At 41.9% G+C, this 22,150-nt stretch overlaps 2 protein-coding genes across 5 annotated transcripts in view; one reads left to right on the forward strand and one right to left on the reverse strand.

The window, feature by feature from the left end:
* The window catches only part of TMEM14B (transmembrane protein 14B), a 119,898-nt gene that overhangs the window by 32,816 nt on the left and 64,932 nt on the right, over positions 1–22,150 (forward strand). The window lies entirely within an intron of this gene.
* Positions 1–22,150, reverse strand: part of MAK (male germ cell associated kinase) — a 73,523-nt gene that overhangs the window by 17,776 nt on the left and 33,597 nt on the right. For all 4 annotated transcript variants that reach the window (XM_055391289.2, XM_055391288.2, XM_055391290.2 and 1 more), the window contains exons 7-11: positions 21,517–21,688; positions 19,695–19,862; positions 13,917–14,228; positions 10,325–10,497; positions 3,912–4,060 (exon numbers count right to left, since the gene is read on the reverse strand). In XM_055391289.2, the coding sequence (XP_055247264.1) occupies positions 3,912–4,060; positions 10,325–10,497; positions 13,917–14,228; positions 19,695–19,862; positions 21,517–21,688 (974 nt within the window). The remainder of the gene's footprint in view (positions 1–3,911; positions 4,061–10,324; positions 10,498–13,916; positions 14,229–19,694; positions 19,863–21,516; positions 21,689–22,150) is intronic.

The following is a 22,150-nucleotide window of genomic DNA, read 5'->3' on the forward strand; positions in this document are numbered from 1 at the left end:
TGTTTCCAGGCTGGAGTGCAGTGGGGCGATCTCAGCTCACTGCAGCCTCCACCTCCCGGGTTCAAGCAATTCTCCTGCCTCAGCCTCCTGAGTAGCTGGGATTACAGGCACACACCACCACGCCCAGCTAATTTTTGTATTTTTAGTAGAGACGGAATTTCACTATGTTGGCCAGGATGGTCTCAATCTCTTGATCTCGTGATCCACCCGCCTTAGCCTCCCAAAGTGCTGGGATTATAGGCGACAGCACCCGGCAAAATGTACCAATTTAAACAAACAAAAAAACAAAAAACACAGTGAAAACTATCTCTCATGAACCTATATTTTGAAAACTTTCTTCCATCCTTGCTTTTGCAGTCAGATTAAAACTCTCTCAGAATTTCTTTTTTCTTTTTTTCTCTCTCTCATGATTTCAACACCAAAATTTACACACAGGTGTCTAAAGATTACAATAACAAGGATTTCTGCTGCTTTCAAAAGTGTGCCCCAACCCTGGTCTTGATCCCAACTCCTCTCCCACCTTCCTAAGCTCTTCAGTCCCTCACTCATCCCCCTTCACTTCCTGTGTTACTAGTTCCTCCTCTGTAAGGGATCTTGCTCCTCTACACGCAAACCTGCTCGGAGCACTGCTGAAATGCTTCATTCCATTTCTAAGCTCCTCTTCACAGCCATCTAAGATGAAGCAGCCAAAATGAGGCCTGCCATGTTTATAGTCTGATTGTCAAGAAATATGGGCAGATTTCTCATTCTGTGAGTGTCATGATGTGATAACTTCCTATACAAAAATGTTAGACTAACTTATTTTCTCTCACTTTCAAGAATCAAAGCATAATGTCACAAATAGAACAGTTTTCAAACTGTAGGTGAAACTATAGTCAGGAAAATTTGACCTCGTGAGGAAGAAAATACAGACTTCAAGGTCAAAAGTAGATTTTTTTTTTTTTTTTTTTTTGAGACAGAGTCTCACTCTGTCACCCAGGCTGGAGTGCAATGTCACAATCTTGGCTCACTGCAACCTCTGCCTCCTGGGTTCAAGTGATTCTCCTGCCTCACCCTCCTGAGTAGCTGGGATTACAGGCACCCAACACCACACCTGGCTAATTACTATATTTTTAGTAGAGACAGGGTTTTGCCATGTTGGACAGGCTAGTCTCGAACTCCTGACTTCAAGTGATCCACCTGCCTCAGCCTCCCAAAGTGCTGGGATTACAGGCATGAGCCACTGCACCTGGCCTCATTAACTATTTTAATAAGATACTTGTAAATTCACTTGGCATATGCTACCAATAAGATATGTATACATTTTTTCATCTGTTTCTCTATCCAGACATACACAAACAAGACCCAGGTTTTTCAGGCCCACTTCCCATGTCTCACTCTGGTGCCACAGAGCCTAAAAACTTGCTTACATCAACAACGACAAAAAATATTATAGGGCTGGGTGTTGTGGTTCACGCCTGTAATCCCACCACTTTGGGAACGAGGTGGGTGGATCATCTGAGGTCAGGAGTTCAAGACCAGCCTGGCCAACATGGTGAAACCCCGTCTCTACTAAAACATACAAAAATTAGCCAGACGTGGTGGTGAGCGCCTGTAATTCCAGCTACTTGGGAGGCTGAGGCAGGAGAATTGCTTCAACCCAGGAGGATGAGGTTGCAGTGAGCCAAGATAGTGCCACTACACTCCAGCCTGGGCAACGAGCGAAACTCTGTCACACACACACACACACACACACACACACACACACAAAACAAAACTATTTAACCTATTTAGATCGCCAAATACCCAGGGTTATAAAGTTTTTGCTGTTCTTGATGGCTTCATGCCAATTTCTTCAACCTCTCAAATATGTGTCTTCCTCCTTACAAATCAGCACAGGACTGCAGTCCTAAAGCCTCAATTCACCCCCTGTAAGTTTATATCAACTTATTCAACACCTGTGGCTAAACCTATACACCCACCGTGCCTTCTGTTTTCTCTCCCATTCATCTCTAAACCCTCTACTTGCTTTCATTTTTTTTCTTTTCCCCAATTACTAACAGCAAGAGAGGGTCCCAACTGGATTTTTTTTTTTTTTTTGACACAGTCTTGCTCTGTTGCCCATGCTGGAGTGCAGCGGTGCCATCTCGGCTCACTGCAACCTCCACCTCCTGGGTTCAAGCAATTCTCCTGCCTCAGCCTCCCGAGTAGCTGGAATTACAGATGCCCACCACCACGTCCAGCTAATTTTTATATTTTTAGTAGAGACGGGGTTTCACCATGTTGGTCAGGCTGGTCTCAAACTCCTGAACTCAGATGATCCGCCCACCTCGGCCTCCCAAAGTCCTGGGATTACAGGTGTGAGCCACTGTGCCCAGCCCCAGCTGGATTCTTAGAACTGAAATTTCTATGTTTGCCTAAAAGGTACACAGGGAAGTGTGTTACAGATCCATCTTTTGCTGGCAATCCTGTCTCAACCTTTTCTCTTGTTTGCCATGCCCCATCTTCCCAAACAAGCTTCTGGGAAATGGAGACTGTGTCTTGCTTCAGGAGACTTAGATGTGAAAAGCAAATCTTCCTCAGTTAAACAGTGGCCCACTCGTGTTTAGAAAGTTATAAATGACCATGCCCACAAAAACACAAAAGAAAAAGATCATCTTCTCCCTCACTGGATTAAACATGTATCTGCATAGATACAGGACGATTTAAAAATGGATTATCTTTTAGATTAAATTGAATTGAAACATTTCCTTTTTATTTGGATTTAGAGGAGAAAATGCTATTTGCAGGCACATGGTAAACTCCCCACTGTCTGTCCAGATCTTTCTCCCAAGCTCCAGATTCATATACCCAGGCGCCCATTAGATGGATCAATTCAGATGTTTAACAGGCATCCCGCACTCAGCTCTCCATTCTCTACTTCCACAATCTTCTCCTCTTCTAATCTTCCCTTTCTCAGCTAAAGTCACCACCGTTCATCCAGTTCCCAAGTCAAAACCTCAGATGCTGCCACTAATTCTTTCCACCAATCTACCCACAAGTCCTATTGGTTCCAGTACCAAAACATGTCTAGATTTTGCCCACTTGTACCTCTGCCACTTCCACTCTGGAACCAGCCATTTACATTACCCCATCCCATCCGGACATAAGCAGTGGCCTCTTAACCAGTGTCCTTGCCTCTCTTGAGTTCCCAGCATGCTCTTCCGAGCAGGCAGAATCTTTTAAAAATATACACCAGATTGGCTGGGCACAGTGGCTCATGCCTGTAATCTCAGCACTTTGGGAGGCCAAGGCGGGCGGATCACAAGGTCAGGAGATCGAGACCATCCCGGCTAACACGGTGAAACACCATCTCTACTAAAAATGCAAAAATTAGCCAGGCGTGGTGGCTCGCACCTGTAGTCCCAGCTACTCGGGAGGCTGAGGCAGGAGAATTGCTTAAACCTGGGAGGTGGAGGTTGCAGTGAGCCGAGATCATGCCACTGCACTCCAGCCTGGGTGACAGAGCGAGAGTCTGTCTCAAAAAAAACAAAAAACAAACAAACAAACAAACAAAAAATGTACACCAGATCATTTAGGAAAGAGTATTTGAAAATCTACATTTTATAAAAAGTTGTAATGGGGGCACAGAATTGGTTTAATAAAATTTAGGATTTACTGAATGCATAGCTTTGGTGGGGGGTGGGGGTTGGTGTTTTCTGGAAGCATATTCATCATCTTGATTTTTGCTCCTAAGCATTTCTTGAGCAGAATTCTACTAGTGGTAGAAACAGGAGGTCCAGAAATGTCCTTGGCAACAGACTGAGCTACGAAAGAGCTCTGTGATTAGATTTTTTACTTCACTGCTGCCCTTTCTTTGGAGATTCCAAGACACTTGAACCTGACCTATCTATACTCTAGTTAGCAGCAAACATTTTCTTTGCTCTACTTACCTGGAAGATATCTTGATTGTTTCAAGTAGTACTGTTTAGAGGTTGGAGCAGTTGACAATTCGGAATCAGATTTTAGGGAAGTAACAGCAGGTAAGCTCTTGTTTTCCCCTGTCGAGTGGTTGGAGCCTGAGGGTACTGGCTCTGGAAACCTTGAAAGCCAATGAAAGGTAGCATTACAGCACGAACAACGAGAGGATCTCGCCCACCCTCTGCACATCTCGCCCACCCTCTGCACATCTTCCTAAGCCAGTCAATCTGACCTCACTTAAATGGTTTCCATCAGTCTTTTGGCTAAATGACAACTTCCCCTCCACCCGCATAGATATTGGGTCGTGCACAGACTCATTTCTGATACCAGACAGTATGTGACAGGAAGCTTTATAACTGAGCAGCAATTTACTTGTGTGTAACATGTTTCTATCTGTCCTGCAGCTGCTGCAGTTGGATTCATAACGTGGGAAACTGGTGTGTTGAGAGGGAAATAACAGCCATCTTCACCTGTTGACTAAAATAATTTATAATCAATGAGGCTGTTTGGGGCATGGTTTGGATGGCCTAAAAAACTGAAATGGGGAAAGAAGTGCTAGAAAAGCTCCCATATACAATTTCCGGTCACCCTAGTGTCAAGCACAGAAAATAGGTATTTGTGGAGACATGCCTGTGTCTCAGCCAGAACAGACTTGTGCAGTGGCTAAGCACCTCGCTAGCTCTTTAGTGGTGTTAGTATTAAGACTGACTCTCTGCCTGTTGGTCCCTAACTCCCACAGTCCTGTTTCTGTGTAGGGACTGAGGACTTTCTGCTTCGAGGCTTAGTTCTGTCTCATTCCCGAGGCCTGTCCCTGAGGCCTGCTTGACCAGGCAGCAGTGCGTGAGGCGGCCATTGCTTTGTGTTGCTGCCCATCCCTCTGTGTGCTGTAATGAGCCCTCCACGACCAACCTTCTCCCCACCACCCTCCGACTGGGCTCCTTCTTTGCTGGGGCCTGAATATACTGCCCAATTTCCATCACTTGTTAACTCCAAGCATCCATGGTTTCCACCTAGAAATTCATGCTACCAAACCCTACTCACCAAGTCGGCTCCCTTGGAAATGGATACTCACTTGGGTGGCCCTTTGAACTGCTGGCCACCTGCTTGGGGGCAGTTCTAGGCACAGGTGTGTCTGCTTCAATGGGAACAGTCCCGCCATTTCTGGCAACTTTCCCTTCCCCTGAGCCCACTGCTGTTATATCACTAACTGAAATTCTACCCATTCCCAAAACTACTCACTCTAAAAAGACTTTTCTGTCCTCATCAGAGGGATCTCTGGCCATAGACAGAACTCCCAGAGCTCCTTGCAGCTGTCACTAGTGGCACTAAATGCACACACTTGTCATGTGCTATAGTCCTCTGGAGGTCTTATTTCTGTTGCCATATATTTGATGAGTTGAGGAGAGGCTTAATTCCAACTAGGTATTTAGTAAACATCTACTGAATATAAATACAAGTATAAATCTAAATATAAATATCTTGCTTTTTGTTCACTTTTGAGAAGACAACCAGGCCGGGTGCAGTGGCTCATGCCTGTAATTCTAGCACTTTGAGAGGCCAAGCCAGGTGGATCACCTGAGGTCAGGAGTTTGAGACCAGCCTGGCCAACATGGTGAAACCCTGTCTCTACTAAAAATACAAAAATTAGCTGGGCATGGTGGCGGCCACCTGTAATCCCAGCTACTTGGGAGGCTGAGACAGGAGGATCACTTGAACCCGGGAGGCAGAGGTTGCAGTGAGCCAAGATCGCACCATTGCACTCAGCCTGGGCGACAAGAGCAAAGCTCCATCTCAATAATAATAATAATTAAAAAAATAAGACAACCATTAAATAAAAGGTATACATGTTAGTGTTTGGTACTCTGTATTCTTTATGGGGAGGCCCTGGCTGCCTGAGAGACCAAGCAGGGGATGGCAGGGTCTGTTCAATTCACCAATCCACTAATTCACCAATTCACCTCCTATTCACAAATCCACCAATTCACCAATTCAGCTACTATTGCTAAAGAAGCAGTGTGGGGTAGAAGAGAGGAAGACCTGGATTTGAATTAATCCTCACCTGATCTTGGGCAAGAAACCCAGCCTATCCGAGTCTCAGCATCCTACTCTGCAGATATTTTGACTGAAGTATGAAAATTATAAAGTTTAGGCAGGAGCTTAACAGATGGTAGTATATTAATAATAATGATGATCATAATAATAACCATATGCCTAGAATTGTACAGGACCATTGAAAGATACCAAAAAATAAAAATGTAGAAGAAATGGCTGGGCACGGTGGCTCACGCCTGTAATCCCAGCACTTTGGGAGGCTGAGGCAGGTGGATCACGAGGTCGGGAGATCGAGACCATCCTGGCTAACATGGTGAAACCCTGTCTCTACTAAAAAAAATACAAAAAATTAGCCGAGTGCGGTGGTGGGCACCTGCAGTCCCAGCTACTCGGGAGGCTGAGGCAGGAGAATGGCGTGAACCCAGGAGGCGGAGCTTGCAGTGAGCTGAGATCGCGCCACTGCACTCCAGCCTGGGTGACGGAGCGAGACTCCATCTCAAAAAAAAAAAAAAAAAAAAGTAGAAGAAATACCCACATGAAAAATTCGCTGTCATATAGTTTTTCTAAAGAATTTCAAGAGAAAAGGGATAATTAATGTTGAAGAAATTTACTAATTGTTCCCTTGCTAGAAACAGGTATATAGACTACAACCTTGATCTGTTTTTGATTTTTTGAGACAGTGTCTCACTCTGTTGCCCAGGCTGGGGTGCAGTGGCTCGGCCTTCCAAGCTCAAGCAATCCTCTCACCTCAGCCTCCTGAGTAGCTCGAACTACAGGTGTGGGCTACCACATCTGGCTAATTTTTGTATTTTTTTGTAGAGATGGAGTTTTGCCGTAATGCCCAGGCTGGTCTCAAACTCCTAAGCTCAAGCAACCCACCTACCTCGGCCTCCTAAAGTGCTAGGTTTATAAGTGTAAGCCACCATGAAAAGCCACAACCTTGATCTTAACTATAGGTTTTGATTCAAACCTCTACCATCCTCAAAAATATATGACTAAAATTTATGAATAAATTATGAATAATTATAAATAATTATGAATAAAATTTAGCTGAAATCAGAATGACATGGGTTTTAAAAAATGTTTTCAAGTCGCCAGGCGCGGTGGCTCATGCCTCTAATCCCAACACTTTGGGAGGCCGAGGCAGGTGGATCACCTGAGGTCAGGAGTTCAAGACCAGCCTGGCCAACATGGTGAAACACTGTCTCTATTAAAAATACAAAAAATTAGCCAGGCGTGGTGGCACACGCCTGTAACAACAATCTGAGCTACTAAGGAGACTGAGGCAGGAGAACTGCTTGAACCCTGGAGGCAGAGGTTGCAGTGAGCCGAGATCACACCACTGCACTCCAGCCTGGGCAATGAAGCGACATTCCGTCTCAAAAAGAAAAAAAAGAAAAAACATGTTTCAAGTCTCCTATATACTACATCAGTGGTCTTCAAACTCTTCTGTTCCTAGACCCAAATAATTGTTTTTTAAATTATGTAACTCCCTGCACATCTTTAAATAGACATCTATAATTTTTCATCATAAATTTGTTCCTTATTTCTTGTTAACAGCAGATAGAAACAGTATTTTATAAGATGAAATATTGTGACGATTGACTGCAGTTGGAGTATTTCATGGTATGGCTTGATAAAATAAGTTTTAACTACCTTATCCATAATACACTCTGATCCTCAAAAAAATAAGTAAAATTTTAATCCATGTGTTTTCAAAACACATGGATTAAACACACAGATTAGGAAAGAGTACCTATGGAATGTGAAGACCTGGAAACGGATTGCCTAACAGTTATCCAAGCAAAAAAAAAAAAAAAAAAAAAAGAATTATCCAAGCATATGCACTCCTTAGAGATTCCTCGTGCCCCAAAGTGAAGACTTCCATACTATACCATGCCAAAGAGCTACTGGATAAGTTTTCCTGACTCATAACACAACTGTTCTTCCTATTCTTCTGTTTCAAAGAGGAAACAGAGCATTTTAGTATATTTGAAAGAATACACATCACTAATGCCTGGTGCTTCAGTGTTTCCAAATCACCATGCTTTCCAACATGGGCTAAAATACAGTAGCCCCCATTACGTGTGGGGGATATGTTCTAAGACCCCCAGAGGATGCCTGAAACCACAGATAGTACCAAACCCTATACAGCCCATCTTTTCCTATATGTATGTGCATAGATACCTATGAGGAAGTTTAATTTATAAGTTGGGCACAGCAAGAGATTAACATTAATAACTAATACTAAAATAGAACAATTCAAACAATATATTGTAATAAAAGTTACGTGAATGTGCTCTCAAAAATATCTTTTTTTTTTTTTTGAGACGGAGTCTCACTCTCACTCAGGCTGGAGTGCAGTGGCACGATCTCGGCTCACCACAACCTCTGCCTCCTGGGTTCAAGTTTCTCCTGCCTCAGCCTCCTGAGTAGCTGGGATTACAGGCACCCGCCACCACACCCAGCTAATTTTTGTATTTTTAGTAAAGACGAGGTTTCACCATGTTGGCCAGGCTGGTCTCAATCTCCTGAACTCAGGTGATCCACCTACCTCAGCCTCCCAAAGTGCTGGAATTACAGGCATTGAGCCTCCGCACCCAGCCCAAAATATCTTATTGCACTGTACTGCAGGTAAATGAAACCATGGAAAGTGAAACTGCAGATTCAGGGGACTACTGTACCCGATTTCTGTAAGACAAGAACCAAGAGAAAGCCAGTTTCCTGATTTGTCCCTTTATTTAGTAACCCTATGCCATGTAAGAGTTGAAATAACTGAGAGGTGTGACTTTCTTGCCTAAAGTGGAAGAGGACTTGAGTGGGCTTTTCCTCCAGTTTATGTATTTTTAGGAAACAGTACCTATGGAATGTAAAGACCTGGAAACGGATTGCATAAGAGTTATCCAAGCAAAAAAAGAATTATCCAAGCATATGTACTCCTTAGAGGTTCCTCGTGCTCCAAAGTGAAGACTTCCATACTATGTCATGCCAAATAGCTAGTGTATAAGTTTTCCTGACTCATAACACACTTGTTCTTTCTATTCTTCTGTTTCAAAGAGGAAAAGAAAAAAAAAAAAAAAGAAAGTATCTTTCCAAAATATTCACCAAAACTTAACCCATCCTAACTTCAAAGTTGAATAATGCACTAAGGATGACCTCACTTATAAAAAGGAAAGGAACTGCTAGAGATATTAAACTTCCAGAAAAGGCTCAGAAAATGATCGAAAAAAGTTTAGAATAGCGAGGAGGCAGATAGTGAAATCTTAACACCATCAGAAGAAGCTGTTAACTTGGCACGTGGTGCTCTACTTCCTGCAACGAGGCATGTCAATTTCAAATGGGAATAATGATTGTCATTCACAAGAGCATCGTAAAAATGGAACAAGATCCCCTCTGATACGTTTTGGACATCTGTCCTCTCTAAATCTCATGTTGAAATGTAATCCCCAGTTTTGAGGTGGGGCCTGGCGGGAGGTGTTTGGACCATGGGAGCAGATCCCTCACAAATGGCTTGGTACTATCCTTGCGGTAACGAGTGAGTTCTCACTCTGAGTTCACGCAAGACTTGATCATTTAAAAGAGTCTGGGACCTCCTCCCTCTCTCTCTTGCTCCCTCTCTTGCCATGTGACAGGCTGGATCCTTTGCCACCTTCTGCCATTACTCTAAGTTTCCAAAAGCCCTCACCAGAAGCACATGCTGGCACTATGCTTCCTGTACAACCTGCAGAACCATGGGCCAACACATTCTTTATAGCAATGCAAAAACGGACTGACACACTCTCTACACACACACACAGACACACACACCCCACTCATCTGTTAATACTGAGAATTGTTACTGTGAGAAGATTCTTACCTTTTCAGAAGTAAGTGGAAAGATTTGTGTTTTGTAGAAGGCACCAATATTAAGCAAATTTTTTTCTTTTTTTTTTTTTTTTTTTTTGAGACAGAGTCTCACTTTGTTACCCAGGCTGGAATGCAATGGCACAATCTTGGCTCACTGCAACATTCACCTCCCAGGTTCAAGAAATTCTCATGTCTCGGCTTCCCGAGTAGCTGGGATTACAGGTGCGCACCACCACACCCAGCTAATTTTTGTATTTTTAGTAGAGACGGGGTTTCACCATGTCAGCCAGGCTAGTTTCAAACTCCTGGCCTCAAGTGATCAACCCGCCTCGGCCTCCCAAAGTGCTGGGATTACAGGCCTGAGCCACTGCACCTGGCCTGTTAAGCAAACTTTTCTTCTTTTAGGGTCTACATGCATTTATATTTAATGTGTAAAATAAAGTTAATGCATGGCAAAAATATTTTTCTGAGGAATTTGAAATCTTACCGAAATGGAGAATCTTTTTTCCTTTTTTCTTTAAAAACACCCATGCTTGGCTTCTTGGAATGGGAGGCTCCGAAATCATAGTCCTCCAACTCTTCCCAGCTATCTCCAGACTTGAAGATAGTCTGACCCCAACGCCTCCTACCACTTTTATGACTCAGTGTGCCATTTGGCTTCTGTGGTGGAAAATCAGTCATCATAATCTTTAATCATGTACTGAATGCCTTTCATGCACAAGCTACTATCTATGTAAGACACTAACAGTCCCCATTCTCAAGGAGCGTTCCATACACGTAAGGGCATAACATATATACACATTTAAAAGCATGAACAAAAATGGGCGGTACATGCCAAAAATATGATAGGTGTTCAGAGGAGACATCTCTGTGAACTAGGTTGGTAAGAGACTTGAGTATTTAGGATCTGAGTTGACTCTTCATTGACAGGAAGGATCTGGAAACCTGAGACTTGGCTATGTCTCTGTGGGCAAGTGACTTAACTTCTCAAAGCCTTAGTGTCCTCCTTAAGTGGGGACAGCCTTAATGAGAAGGACACTAAGGCTGGCATGTGCCAGCATCTTTTACTCTTCCCCCTCCTTGAATGCAGACACGACATCCAAAGGAACACCAGTCATTCTGTGGCCACAGGAATGAAAGCCACCTGCTCAGGGTGGTGGAGCGGGAAGCCAGCAGCAGCCTGCCTCCTCTGCAAGCTTCATGAGCTCCAGCTGCCCACCACCCGATTTCTTGTTATCTGAGAACAACAATCCCTATTGTTTAAGCCACAGTGGTCGAGTTTTTGTCATAAGTCCCTGAATGTAATCCTAACGGAAACAGAGAGGGAAGTATGAGTCTGACTGTCACAGAATGGAGGCATCATTAACAGAAATAAGGAATGGGAAAGAAGTCCTGGCTTAGAGCACACAATGAATTGGTTTTATACAAATTTACAGAAAGTGGTTTGGGGGCACATAAACAGAAAAATCCAAAAGGCAACTCAAAACTAGGGAATAGAGCATGGAAAATTTTCAGAAAATACAGCTATGTTGGGTGCAGGGAGATGCTTAAAGAATGGACATGCTATTGCTTGAAGCTGATGGTATCACAGTGATAGTGATGGATGATAATAAAAAGCAGTATTTGCCAGCTTCTCTACGCTATTACTTTCTCTGCCAGGCACAACAATCTCCAGAATAAAGAGAATAAAAAAATGTTAAGCTCCAGATGAGTAGGGTTAATAAAAGGTTACCCTTAGCTGAGTTTGAGCCTCCCTTCTGTTGAATTGTATTTTAGGGTACTGATGCTGAAGACTGCTGAACAATATCAGTGATATCCAAGAATCCGGTATGGCTGAGAAGACTGGAAAGGGGCAAATATAATACTTTTAATAAAGTAGAAGATTTATTTTTGCAAACTCCACATCAGTAAGTTTGGTAGAGGATGAGGGCAAAGATTCTAAAATCAATTATTAAAGGGGATGTTTGTGAGCACTAAGGAAAAACAGTGATGGCTCATATAGACCACACTTTTTCATAAAAGGCAAACAATGAATTCATTCAATGTAGTGTATGTGGACTTCAGCCCAGTGGGTGAAGGCAGCAAAGGGGATCAGCACATAGCTGAAGAACTTGACCAACAGTACTGACAAATGGATCAACGTCAATCTAGAGGAAGGTTCTAGTAGCCTGCCCAAGATCTCACGGTCGTTCTATTCATCATGAAGATTCAGGGGCAAAACAGACAACTAAACAAATACATAGCTGGCAACAAGCTGGGCAGAATGGGTAAACTGAGAAGAAAAAATACAGATTCAAAAATAATTAGAAATTGGAGAGGTAAAAGGTCTTGCAACTTTTTGAATCCTAGAGATGAAATACACAAGTCAGAGGTACAGAATATGCAATTCAGGAGAAGCATTTATGAAAAAACAGGTATACTTAGAAATTTTAGTTGACACAATACTTAATCCCAGCTCTGGAACTCACCTATATAAAAATGTATGTGTGTGTGGCGGGGCTGGGGGCTAGGTTATTCTCTTTAACTTAGAGAATGCACACAGCATCCCTAGCATATGCATGGCACTTGGAGGCTACTCAATAAATATTAACTTCCTTTCCTTCCCTCACAGTAAGAATCAACAATTGATGCATCTTCCAAGGGGTCATGGGGAGGACCGTCATCATTGGTGGCACGAGTGCACATATGGTTTAGAATGTCGGAGGTGATTCGCCCTGCTCTATATTCCCTGCCTGCTGTCTGCCTCTAGCTCTGGCAGCCTCATTCTAAGTGGAAAGCAAGATGAGAGGGGACTTAAAGACACATTCATAATAGGAACTGAGAGTTATCAGTCATTGGTGAATGGTGTTATATGCAGAGCCCTTAAGGGAATTGGAGAAGTTTCTCTAGAGAAAAGGGCAGATAATATAAGGGCTATTTTCAAATATCTAAAAGGCTGCCTTTCTAGAAAAGTGATTAGCCTTCATTAAAAGCTAGAAAACCAGACTTTACCCAGAATTAAGGAAGAACTTTCTAATATTCAGAACTGTTCCAAAGATAAAAGTGGACTCCCCAGGACCCCAGAGGTGGTTTACAAGTCATGTGGGCAATTATTCATTCCTTCATTCACTGAACAAATATCTACTGAGAATCTACCATGTGGCAGGCACTGGTCGGGGTGCTGAGGCTGTACTGATAAACAGACAAACATTCCTGACCTCACTGAGCTTGCTGCATTCCAGAGGAAGAGACAAATAAACAATAAACATAAGAAATAAGTAATTGACAGTATGTTAGAATGTGATTAGTGCTATTGGGGGACGAGGAGGCCTTGCTTATCTAGGTTGGTGGGGCAGTTGGGGACTGGAAGGAAATAGATACAGTGCTGTATAAGACCGATTTCCATCCTAAAATGCCATAATGCAAACACATTTGGGAGTGTATACCCAGTGGGACAGCTAAAATACTACAGCAACTGAAGAGCTCCCGGAGCTGAACAAAAGATGGAAGAAAAAGTTTTATACTATGCCTGACACTTTAAAAACCTATTCTGGCCAGGTGCGGTGGCTCAGGCCTGTAATCCAAGCACTTTGGGAGGCCAAGGAGGGTGGATCACCTGAGGTCAGGAGTTCAAGACCAGCCTGACCAACATGGAGAAACCCCATCTCTACTAAAAATACAAAATTAGCTGGGCGTGGTGGCACATGCCTGTAATCCCAGCTACTTGGGAGGCTGAGGCAGGAGAATCGCTTGAACCCAGGAGTCAGAGATTGCAGTGAGCTAAGGTCGTGCCACTGCACTCCAGCCTAGGCAACAAGAGCGAACCTCCGTCTCAAAAAAAAAAAAAAAGAAAAGAAAAAGAAAAAAGACTGAAGACTGTAGCATGTAAACTTGGTTACTTTTATCCTGAAAGTTTTTCTTTTTATAAACCATATTAGAATTTTAAGTGATCTCGTGTCAAGCTCCAACCAGAGGACTCAGGGTCTTTAACAAAGAAAAATCTTTTATATCTTTTCCAACATTATTAGAAATGCCTCGAAAAAAATCTTAATTGCACGAGTCAAACTATTTCATTGCAAGCGTCATGATTGGCTACTCACAGCTGGCATGTTTTTGACGATGCTCGGGAATAGCGTTTGTGGCGGTTTCTCCTGACTCTGTTGCTTTGGAGGTTGTTGGACACTCAGGTTCTGTGGCGGCTGAATGGGCTGCAGTGGCTGCTGGCTAGTTTTTGGCTGGGGTTGTCCAACAGCCTGATCGATTATATCTGGCAGAGGCTTAGGCTCTACCTCAACTAAAGATGGCTTTGATTCTAATGGTTGCAGCTGCTTATTTAAAGACTGTTTTGATTCCAGATGATTTGAAGAAGGGCCTAATACCTGACCAACTTGAAAATATGGGTGTTTCAATGCCTATAAAAACACAGAGAAAACAACAAATGGAAAACAGTTCCACCTAAATGTATTGCACATAAACTGTGATTGGCCCTGTGCGAGGCATTATCATTAGCCCACATGAGCTTCAAAGATTTAGAAAGCAGCCATCATTCCCTATACAGTGCCTCTTTTAAAAGATAACCAGAAAAAAATGATTTGAGAAATAAATTGCATTAAAAAATTAAAAGTGGCTGGGCATGATGGCTCACGCCTATAATCCTAGCACTTTGGGAGGATGAGGTGGGAGGATCACTTGCGGTCAGGAGTTCAAGACCAGCCCGACCAACATGGTGAAACCCAGTCTCTACTAAAAATACAAAAATTAGCCAGGCATGTTGGTGGATGCCTGTAACCCCAGTTACACAGGAGGGTGAGGCATGAGAATCGCTTGAACCTGGGAGGAGGAGATTGTAGTGAGCCAAGATTGTGCCACTGCACTTCAACCTAGGCAACACAGCGAGACTCCACCTCAAAAAAAAAAAAAAAAAAGTACTAATAGGAAAAAATAGAAAGCTCACTTGTTATTATAACATCTAAGCAAAACAACTGTTCTATTTATTTAAAGATTTGTTAGTGAAAATAAAATCTAATTTATAGACATTGGCTAAATTAATGTGATTACTTCAAGCTAAAATACTACACACCAATAATGGTTTAGAGTACATTCAAAGACATTAAAAATTGAATTAAGAAAATCTTCCATATAGATTATTTGAAATGATTAACCAGAGCTGTATGTAAAATTCCAGGTTACTCTCAGCCTGAGTACAACAATATACCTACTAGTAATAAAAAAAAAAATCTAAAGAGGGGACAACAAACACATACTGTTGAAGTTTATTTCATCAGTATACCAGCAAAGAGAAGACATTTATGGGAAGAAAATATAAAAATATTATGAAAAATGATCACTGTTTGAGTTTTATCTAGATCAGTCACCTGACTGCTTGCATGAGATGGAAAGGACCCCCTGGTGTATGGGTGGCACTGTCAAAGAGCAGTGCTTCCCAAATGGAGGCAAGTTTGCCCCTTGGGAGATATCTGGCAATGTCTGGAGACATTTCTTATTATAATGACAGGGGTTGGGGGACGATACTAGTGTCTAGTGTCTAGAGGGCCAGGGACATTGCTAACTATCCTATAATGCACAGAATAGCACCCCACAGCAAAGAGTTATCTGGTTCACAATGTCAGTAAGGCTAAAACTGAAAAAATATTCTACAGAATGTCTAAAGCCTGTGTAGCTCAGCTATGGAAAAATTCCCTTATTGGCATCAAATACCTGGGCAAAGTAGCTGGTCATTTTTGGGGGGATGGGTTCCTTAAGATGGTCAAGCTCTGTTCCCCTGAACCTCCTGCCTTTAGCCAGTCCCCACATAGGTGGGAACATAGCCCTGACCAACAGTTAACTCCTCCCATGTGTAAGGGCAGTTTTTAGAGGAACAGAAGGCAGCTTGGTACTTTAAATGGTCTTCATATTCTACAACTTAACCAACCTCTCTCCCTAATTAGGTCTTTCCACTTCCACTAAAAAGCAGGGCTGTGAAACAGAGCACAAGAAAGAGTTAGTTAAGGGTTACTTGCATTCTCAGTGGAATACACAAATATACATAATTTGAATACTTCAATGCCTAGCACACTGAAGGTACTCAAATTCTGAATTAAGTCACATTAAGTAGTTAGTATGTCAATATTCCTAAATTAATGATGCATATTTTGGAGCTGGAAACTTTGAGGATGTGTTTTGTAATTTCAAGGCTTTATTTATAACAACTCTTCTCTTTTTTTTTGTTTTTGAGATGGAGTCTCGCTCTGTCGCCCAGACTGGAGTGCAGTGGCACGATCTTGGCTCACTGCATCCGCCTCCTGGGTTCAAGCAATTCTCCTGCCTCAGCCTCCTGAGTAGCTGGGATTACAGGCACACGCCACCATGCCCAGCTAATTTTTGTATTTTTAATAGAGACAGGGTTTCACCATGTTGGTCAGGCCGGTCTCAAACTCCCGACCTCGTGATCCGCCCACCTTGGCCTCCCAAAGTGCTAGGATTACAGGTGTGAGCCACTGTGCCCGGCCAACTCTTCCCTTTTAAGATACTTTAAGATACCAGTTACTATCATTCAAGAAGAGGGAAAACTTTAAAAATTAATAGCATTTATTTTTTCCTATTTACTTAAGGGAAGCAGTGATCATTGTAGAGAATGAGAAACGTATAGAGTTCTCAAGACAAAAATAAAAATTTAACACCCAGAGACAACCAAGACTAACATTTTTTATACTTTTCAGTATTTTTTCTCATCATATAAAATATATTTTTCAAAAACAAAATCATATTATTTGTATAATAGTATTTTAGCATGAGATTTCTCCCAAATTGTTTAAAAATTTTATTTTACAAATTCACTGTTAATGCTGACAGTATATTCCAAATTAAAGATGCACATAACCTAAGTTTAGAAACATTATTTATTTATGTATTTATTTATGTATTTATTTTTGAGACAGAGTCTCACTCTGTCACCCAGGCTGGAGTGCAGTGGCACGATCTTGGCTCATTGCAACCTCCGCCTCCTGGGTTCAAGCTATCCTCCTGCCTCAGCCTCCCGAGTAGCTGAGATTACAGGTGTGTGTCACCATGCCTAGCTAATTTTTTGTATTTTTAGTAGAGATGGGGTTCTGCCACGTTGGCCAGGCTGATTAACTTTCAATGTACAGTTTTCTATTGGAATTGAACATCTTTGAGCATAATTTCTGATTGTCTTCAAGGCTCTTTTTATATACTACAAAATTACTTTCTCTTACTAAGAGAGATAAATGAAAAACGGTATCTCGTTTCTACTTGCATTTTATGATAGTAAACAAAGAATGAACATTTTAAAAATATTTTTGGTAATCTGTATTTCTTTTCCTGTGTTTCTTTTTCATGTCCCATTACTACTTTTCTTTTTAAAATACATTTGAAAAACTTATTATGTCTTTATTATGAAGGTAATGAATGTTTAGAAAAATTAGAAAATATGGGCCAGGTGTGGTGGCTCACGCCTATATTATTTCAGCACTTTGGGAGGCCAAGGCAGGAGAATTGCACGAGACCAGGAGTTTGAGACCAGTCAGGACAACATAGTAAGACCCCATCTTTAAAGAAACAAAACTTTCAAAAAAATTTTAAAAAGAAAAATTAGAAAATAAACTTGAACGGCTGGGCACAGTGGTTCATGCCTGTAATCCCAGCACTTTGGGAGGCCAAGGCAGGCAGATCACCTGAGGTCAGGAGATCAACAGCAGCCTGACCAACATGGTAAAACTCCGTCTCTGGCCAGGCACAGTGGCTCATTCCTGTAATCCCAGAACTTAGGGAGGCCGAGGTGGGTGGATCACCTAAGGTCAGGAGTTCAAGATCAGCCTGACCAACAAGGTGAAACCCCATCTCTACTAAAAATACAAAAATTAGCCAGGTGTGGTGGCAGGCACCTGTAGTCCCAGCTACTAGGGAGGCTGAGACAGAAGAATTGCTTGAACCTGGGAGGCGGAGGGTGTAGTGAACCGAGATCACGCTACTGCACTCCAGCCTGGGCGATGGGGCGAGACTCCGTTTCAAAAACAAAAACAAAAACAAAAAAAACTAAACAAAAAAACCCCTCTGTCTCTACAAAAATACAAAAATAAGCCAAGCGTGGTGGTGGGCACCTGCAATCCCAGCAACTCGGGAGGCTGAGGCAGGAGAATCGCCTGAACCCAGGAGGCGGAGGTTGCAGTGAGTTGAGATGATGCCACTACACTCCAGCCTGGGCAACAGAAACTCCATCTCAAAAAAAAAAAGAAAATACACGTACACATTTCAGTATTTTTCTTGTGTTTCTGTAGGAGTATTATATTAAGAATTAAAAATAATTTTCTCTGTCTTATCTTTCCATTTTAAGATTTTTACATAGAGAAAAATTTTACTTTTTATGTAATCAAATTGTTTGAATCTTCCTTTTGTGGTTTCTTCTATTATTTTTATAGCCGTATTTTTTTCACCTTGAGATCAAATACACATGTATGTTTTCCTTTTGTTTCTAACAGTTTAGGGTGCTTTTTTTTTTTACACTTTGAAAATGTAATCCTGGTTGGGCGCGGTGGCTCACACCTGTAATCCCAGCACTTTGGGAGGCCAAGGAGGGCAGATCACCTGAGGTCGGGAGGTCGAGACCAGCCTCACCAACATGGAGAAACCCTGTCTCTACTAAAAATACAAAATTAGCCAGGCGTGGTGGCGCATGCCTGTAATCTCAGCTACTCGGGAGGCTGAGGGTGGGAGAATCGCTTGAACCCAGGAGGCAGAGGTTGCAGTGAGCCGAGATCATGCCATTGCACTCCAGCCTGGGCAACAAGAGTGAAACTCCATCTCAACAACAACAACAACAAAATGTAACCCTTCTGTGAGTTGTAAAGTATGGTGAGCAGTAAGGACCTCAATTTATTTTTTTCCCTAAGAGCTAATGAATTTTCCCAGTATCACCCACTGAGCCGTCCTCCCCTCTTTGTGATGCCACGTTTGTTTACCTTGTGCTGACTCATACGTTCTGCAACATTCAGCTATTTGTCAATTCTTATGCCAGTACTTCCACTGTTACCATCATCAATTTAAAGATTACTTTAATATCTGATGGGGCAAGCTGTCCATCCCTATCACCGCTCTCTAATTCCTTATTCTTGTTTTAACATGTCTTGACTATCCTTTCCCATTTGTTCTTCCAGATGACATTTAGAAAACATTTTCTCAAGATTAATTTAAAAAAAAAGCAAAATAAATTTTTGTAATTTTCACATGGAATTTATATTTAAATGATGAGAATACAATACAGCTTATTACTGCCTTTTTATTGAAGCCTTGCAGACAAAAGCACTGGGTTTAAAGGCCCTAGACTTGGAATACATCGTAGATATGTCAGGTGTAGTCACAAAGGAACAAAGCCTGGGTGCCACAATGCTGCCCTCTTGTGGCAGCCAGAGGCTGCACACTCCAGTCCCAGCAAGGGATGACACTGTTGTATAAAGTGAACCAGAATCCCACCCCTAAACTGTAAAGGCAGCATAGGAAAGTCTACTATGTGGAATGATTCATGAGATGCCGTTTTTGCTTCCATGACAGATTCCTTCATAACTAGTCTGTCGCAGGTCTGAATTTTTATCATTGCAGATTGATTCCTTGTTGCAACCTCAGGGTTCTTCATTTGAACCACAAAACTCAGAAAATCATTGGTGTGGCTATTTCTGCATTTCTCGCAATGATATTATATGCCTAGAAATTAATTTATTACATACGTTGGATGCCTAGGACTTTGTGTTTAATTCTCTTAGTAAAATCCTGGTTGAGAATAGACCTGCCTTTGTAAATGAAAACATCCCTGATATTACAAAACCTAAACATTTTTAAAGGTCTAACAGGAAGACTCCTCTTACCTGGCTTGCTGTTGGTCGTTTCTTTGGATCCCAATTCAACATTTCGGTCATGAGCTGAATAGCTTCATTACTGGCATTGGGAATAAGAGTTTTTAAGTTTATAGGAACACACTGGGGAAAACGGAAGTTCATAGAGGATGCCAGCTGGTATCCTTCTGGCCAGTCACTCTGTTTCAGGAATATATAAGTGCGGGTGGGGAGGGCAAAACAAATTGTTTTTAGTAATCCATTTAAAAAACACAGCAGTAATATAAACATCATTTATGTTTGAACATTTTCATGTTGATCCATATAAACACGAGAATGAAATACCAGACCACGTCTACAATTTAGTGCTACGACAGTATAGAAAGAACATTAAGCTGAGAGTTAGGAAACAATGCGAAAAGCACTTTTATAGCTTTTTTTTTTTTTTTTTTTTTTGGAGACAGGATCTGGCTCTGTTATCCAGGCTGGAGTGCAGTGGAGCAATCATGGCTCACTACAGCCTCACCCTCCCGGGCTCAAAAGATCCTCCTACCTCAGCCTCCTGAGTAGCTGGGACTACAGGTGCGCACCATCACACCTGGCTAATTTTTTTTTTGTGGAGACGGGGTTTCACTATGTTGCCCAGGCTGGTCTTGAACTCCTGGGCTCAAGTGATCCTCCTGCCTGGGCTTCCCAAAGTGCTGGGACTACAGGCATGAGCCACCATGCCCGCCTTTATAAATTTCACAATATTAAGCTCTTGTCTGGTTTTAGATCCTGATGGTAATGTTGCTGTGATGATATCTGGGTTAACTCTGAACAAATAAGGAAAAGTGCTTTACAAAGAGGCTGACTGCGAACAAAGATCCTTGTCGTGTATATTACCCATTGCATCCAATGTTAAAAATGCACATATCTGGGAAATGACAATTACATTAAAGCTTTAATATCTACATTTACTTGTGTAATGTTAACTACAAGGCACATACTAATTTAATTAGGATGTCATTATATACACACTTATAAAGCACATTTCAGAAAGAAAGGTGTAGATGAAATATAGTTAATTGAAAAGCACTCAGTTCAAGAAGTCAAATATCCACAGGGGAGATATAAAAAAGGAAACAAGAAACGGTTAAGAAAAAACAAGGTTCAGGACACCAGGGGTTAACAGGTGATGCCAATGGCCAGCCACAGAATGAGCAGGAAAGAGCTCAAGCAAGGCTGTCTGTACAGTGTCAGCTGGGCATCACCCCCAAGTTACACTCTAAACACACAGAATTTTTCCTGAAGTTCTTAAGGAAAGGCAAGCACCTGTTTTTCTTCAGCTGGTGGGATTCTGGCTTCTTGCAATCCTTAACCCACTCCGATTAAAAAAATAAGGATTACAGCTGGGCGCGGTGGCTCACACCAAGTAATCCCAGCACTTTGGGAGGCTGAGGTGGGCAGATCACAGATCGCTTGAGCTCAAGAGTTCAAGACCAGCCTGGCCAACATGGTGAAATCTCCTCTCTACTAACAATAGAAAAATTGACCAGGCGTGGTGGTGCACACCTGTAATCCCAGCTACTTGGGAGGCTGAGGCATGAGAATTGCTTAAACCTGGGAGGTGGAGGTTGCAGTGAGCTGAGATTGAGCCACTGCACTCCAACCTGGGCAACAGAGCAAAGACTCCATCTCAAAAAAAAAAAAAGAATTATAAGAAAATTAATCGTTAAAGTATGAGCCTATTTCAAAATGAAAATATCAGATATCTAGGCAAAAGTTGTAAATAATCAAAATTATAAAATTAAAAGCAAAGTAGCAAGATAGAAATAATCAAAAGTTATAGCAACTTAGGGACAAGAGTACTTACTTTTTTGGGAGTCCCTAAAACTTGGCAAATTTTAAAGATTTCATCGACCTCACTTGTCCCTGGGAAAAGTGGCCTTAACATATAGAGTTCAGCCATGATACTTCCAACAGCCCACACATCAATGGGAGAACTATAAACTGAAGATCTCAGTAAAACTTCAGGGGCACGATACCTATGAAAATAGAGAACAAAAGAGGTAATTTTGATTGCAATTTCAAAGGTGGATGGGCAGTAGCATTCTACGCTGCGTGGTCATGCATTTTCATCAAGGAACAGGTATTCAGACCCCGTTCCATCTGTGTGTCAGGCATTTGTACAATGTTCTGGGGATAATAGGACACAACACATGTTCCCTGATCACAGACAATGATTGGGGCTGGAGACAAATGTCTATGAAATGTCCATCAAGCCTAAGACAGGAACTCAACTGAATAGATATGGAAATAAGTGCCATCTGATATATTAAGAAAAAAAGTAGAAAAACTATGTTACAAAGCATTATATTCAGCATCTATTCACAAGGAAGCACAGAAAACAAAAGATGAACAGGATTATATCCTGAGTAGTGGAGTTTTTTTTATCAGTTTGAAAGTACTGATATCCTCAACTGACTCCTTTTCTGTAGTCAACTATA

The sequence above is a fragment of the Gorilla gorilla genome, chromosome 5 (assembly GCF_029281585.2).
Source record: "Gorilla gorilla gorilla isolate KB3781 chromosome 5, NHGRI_mGorGor1-v2.1_pri, whole genome shotgun sequence".
Lineage (NCBI taxonomy): Eukaryota > Metazoa > Chordata > Mammalia > Primates > Hominidae > Gorilla > Gorilla gorilla.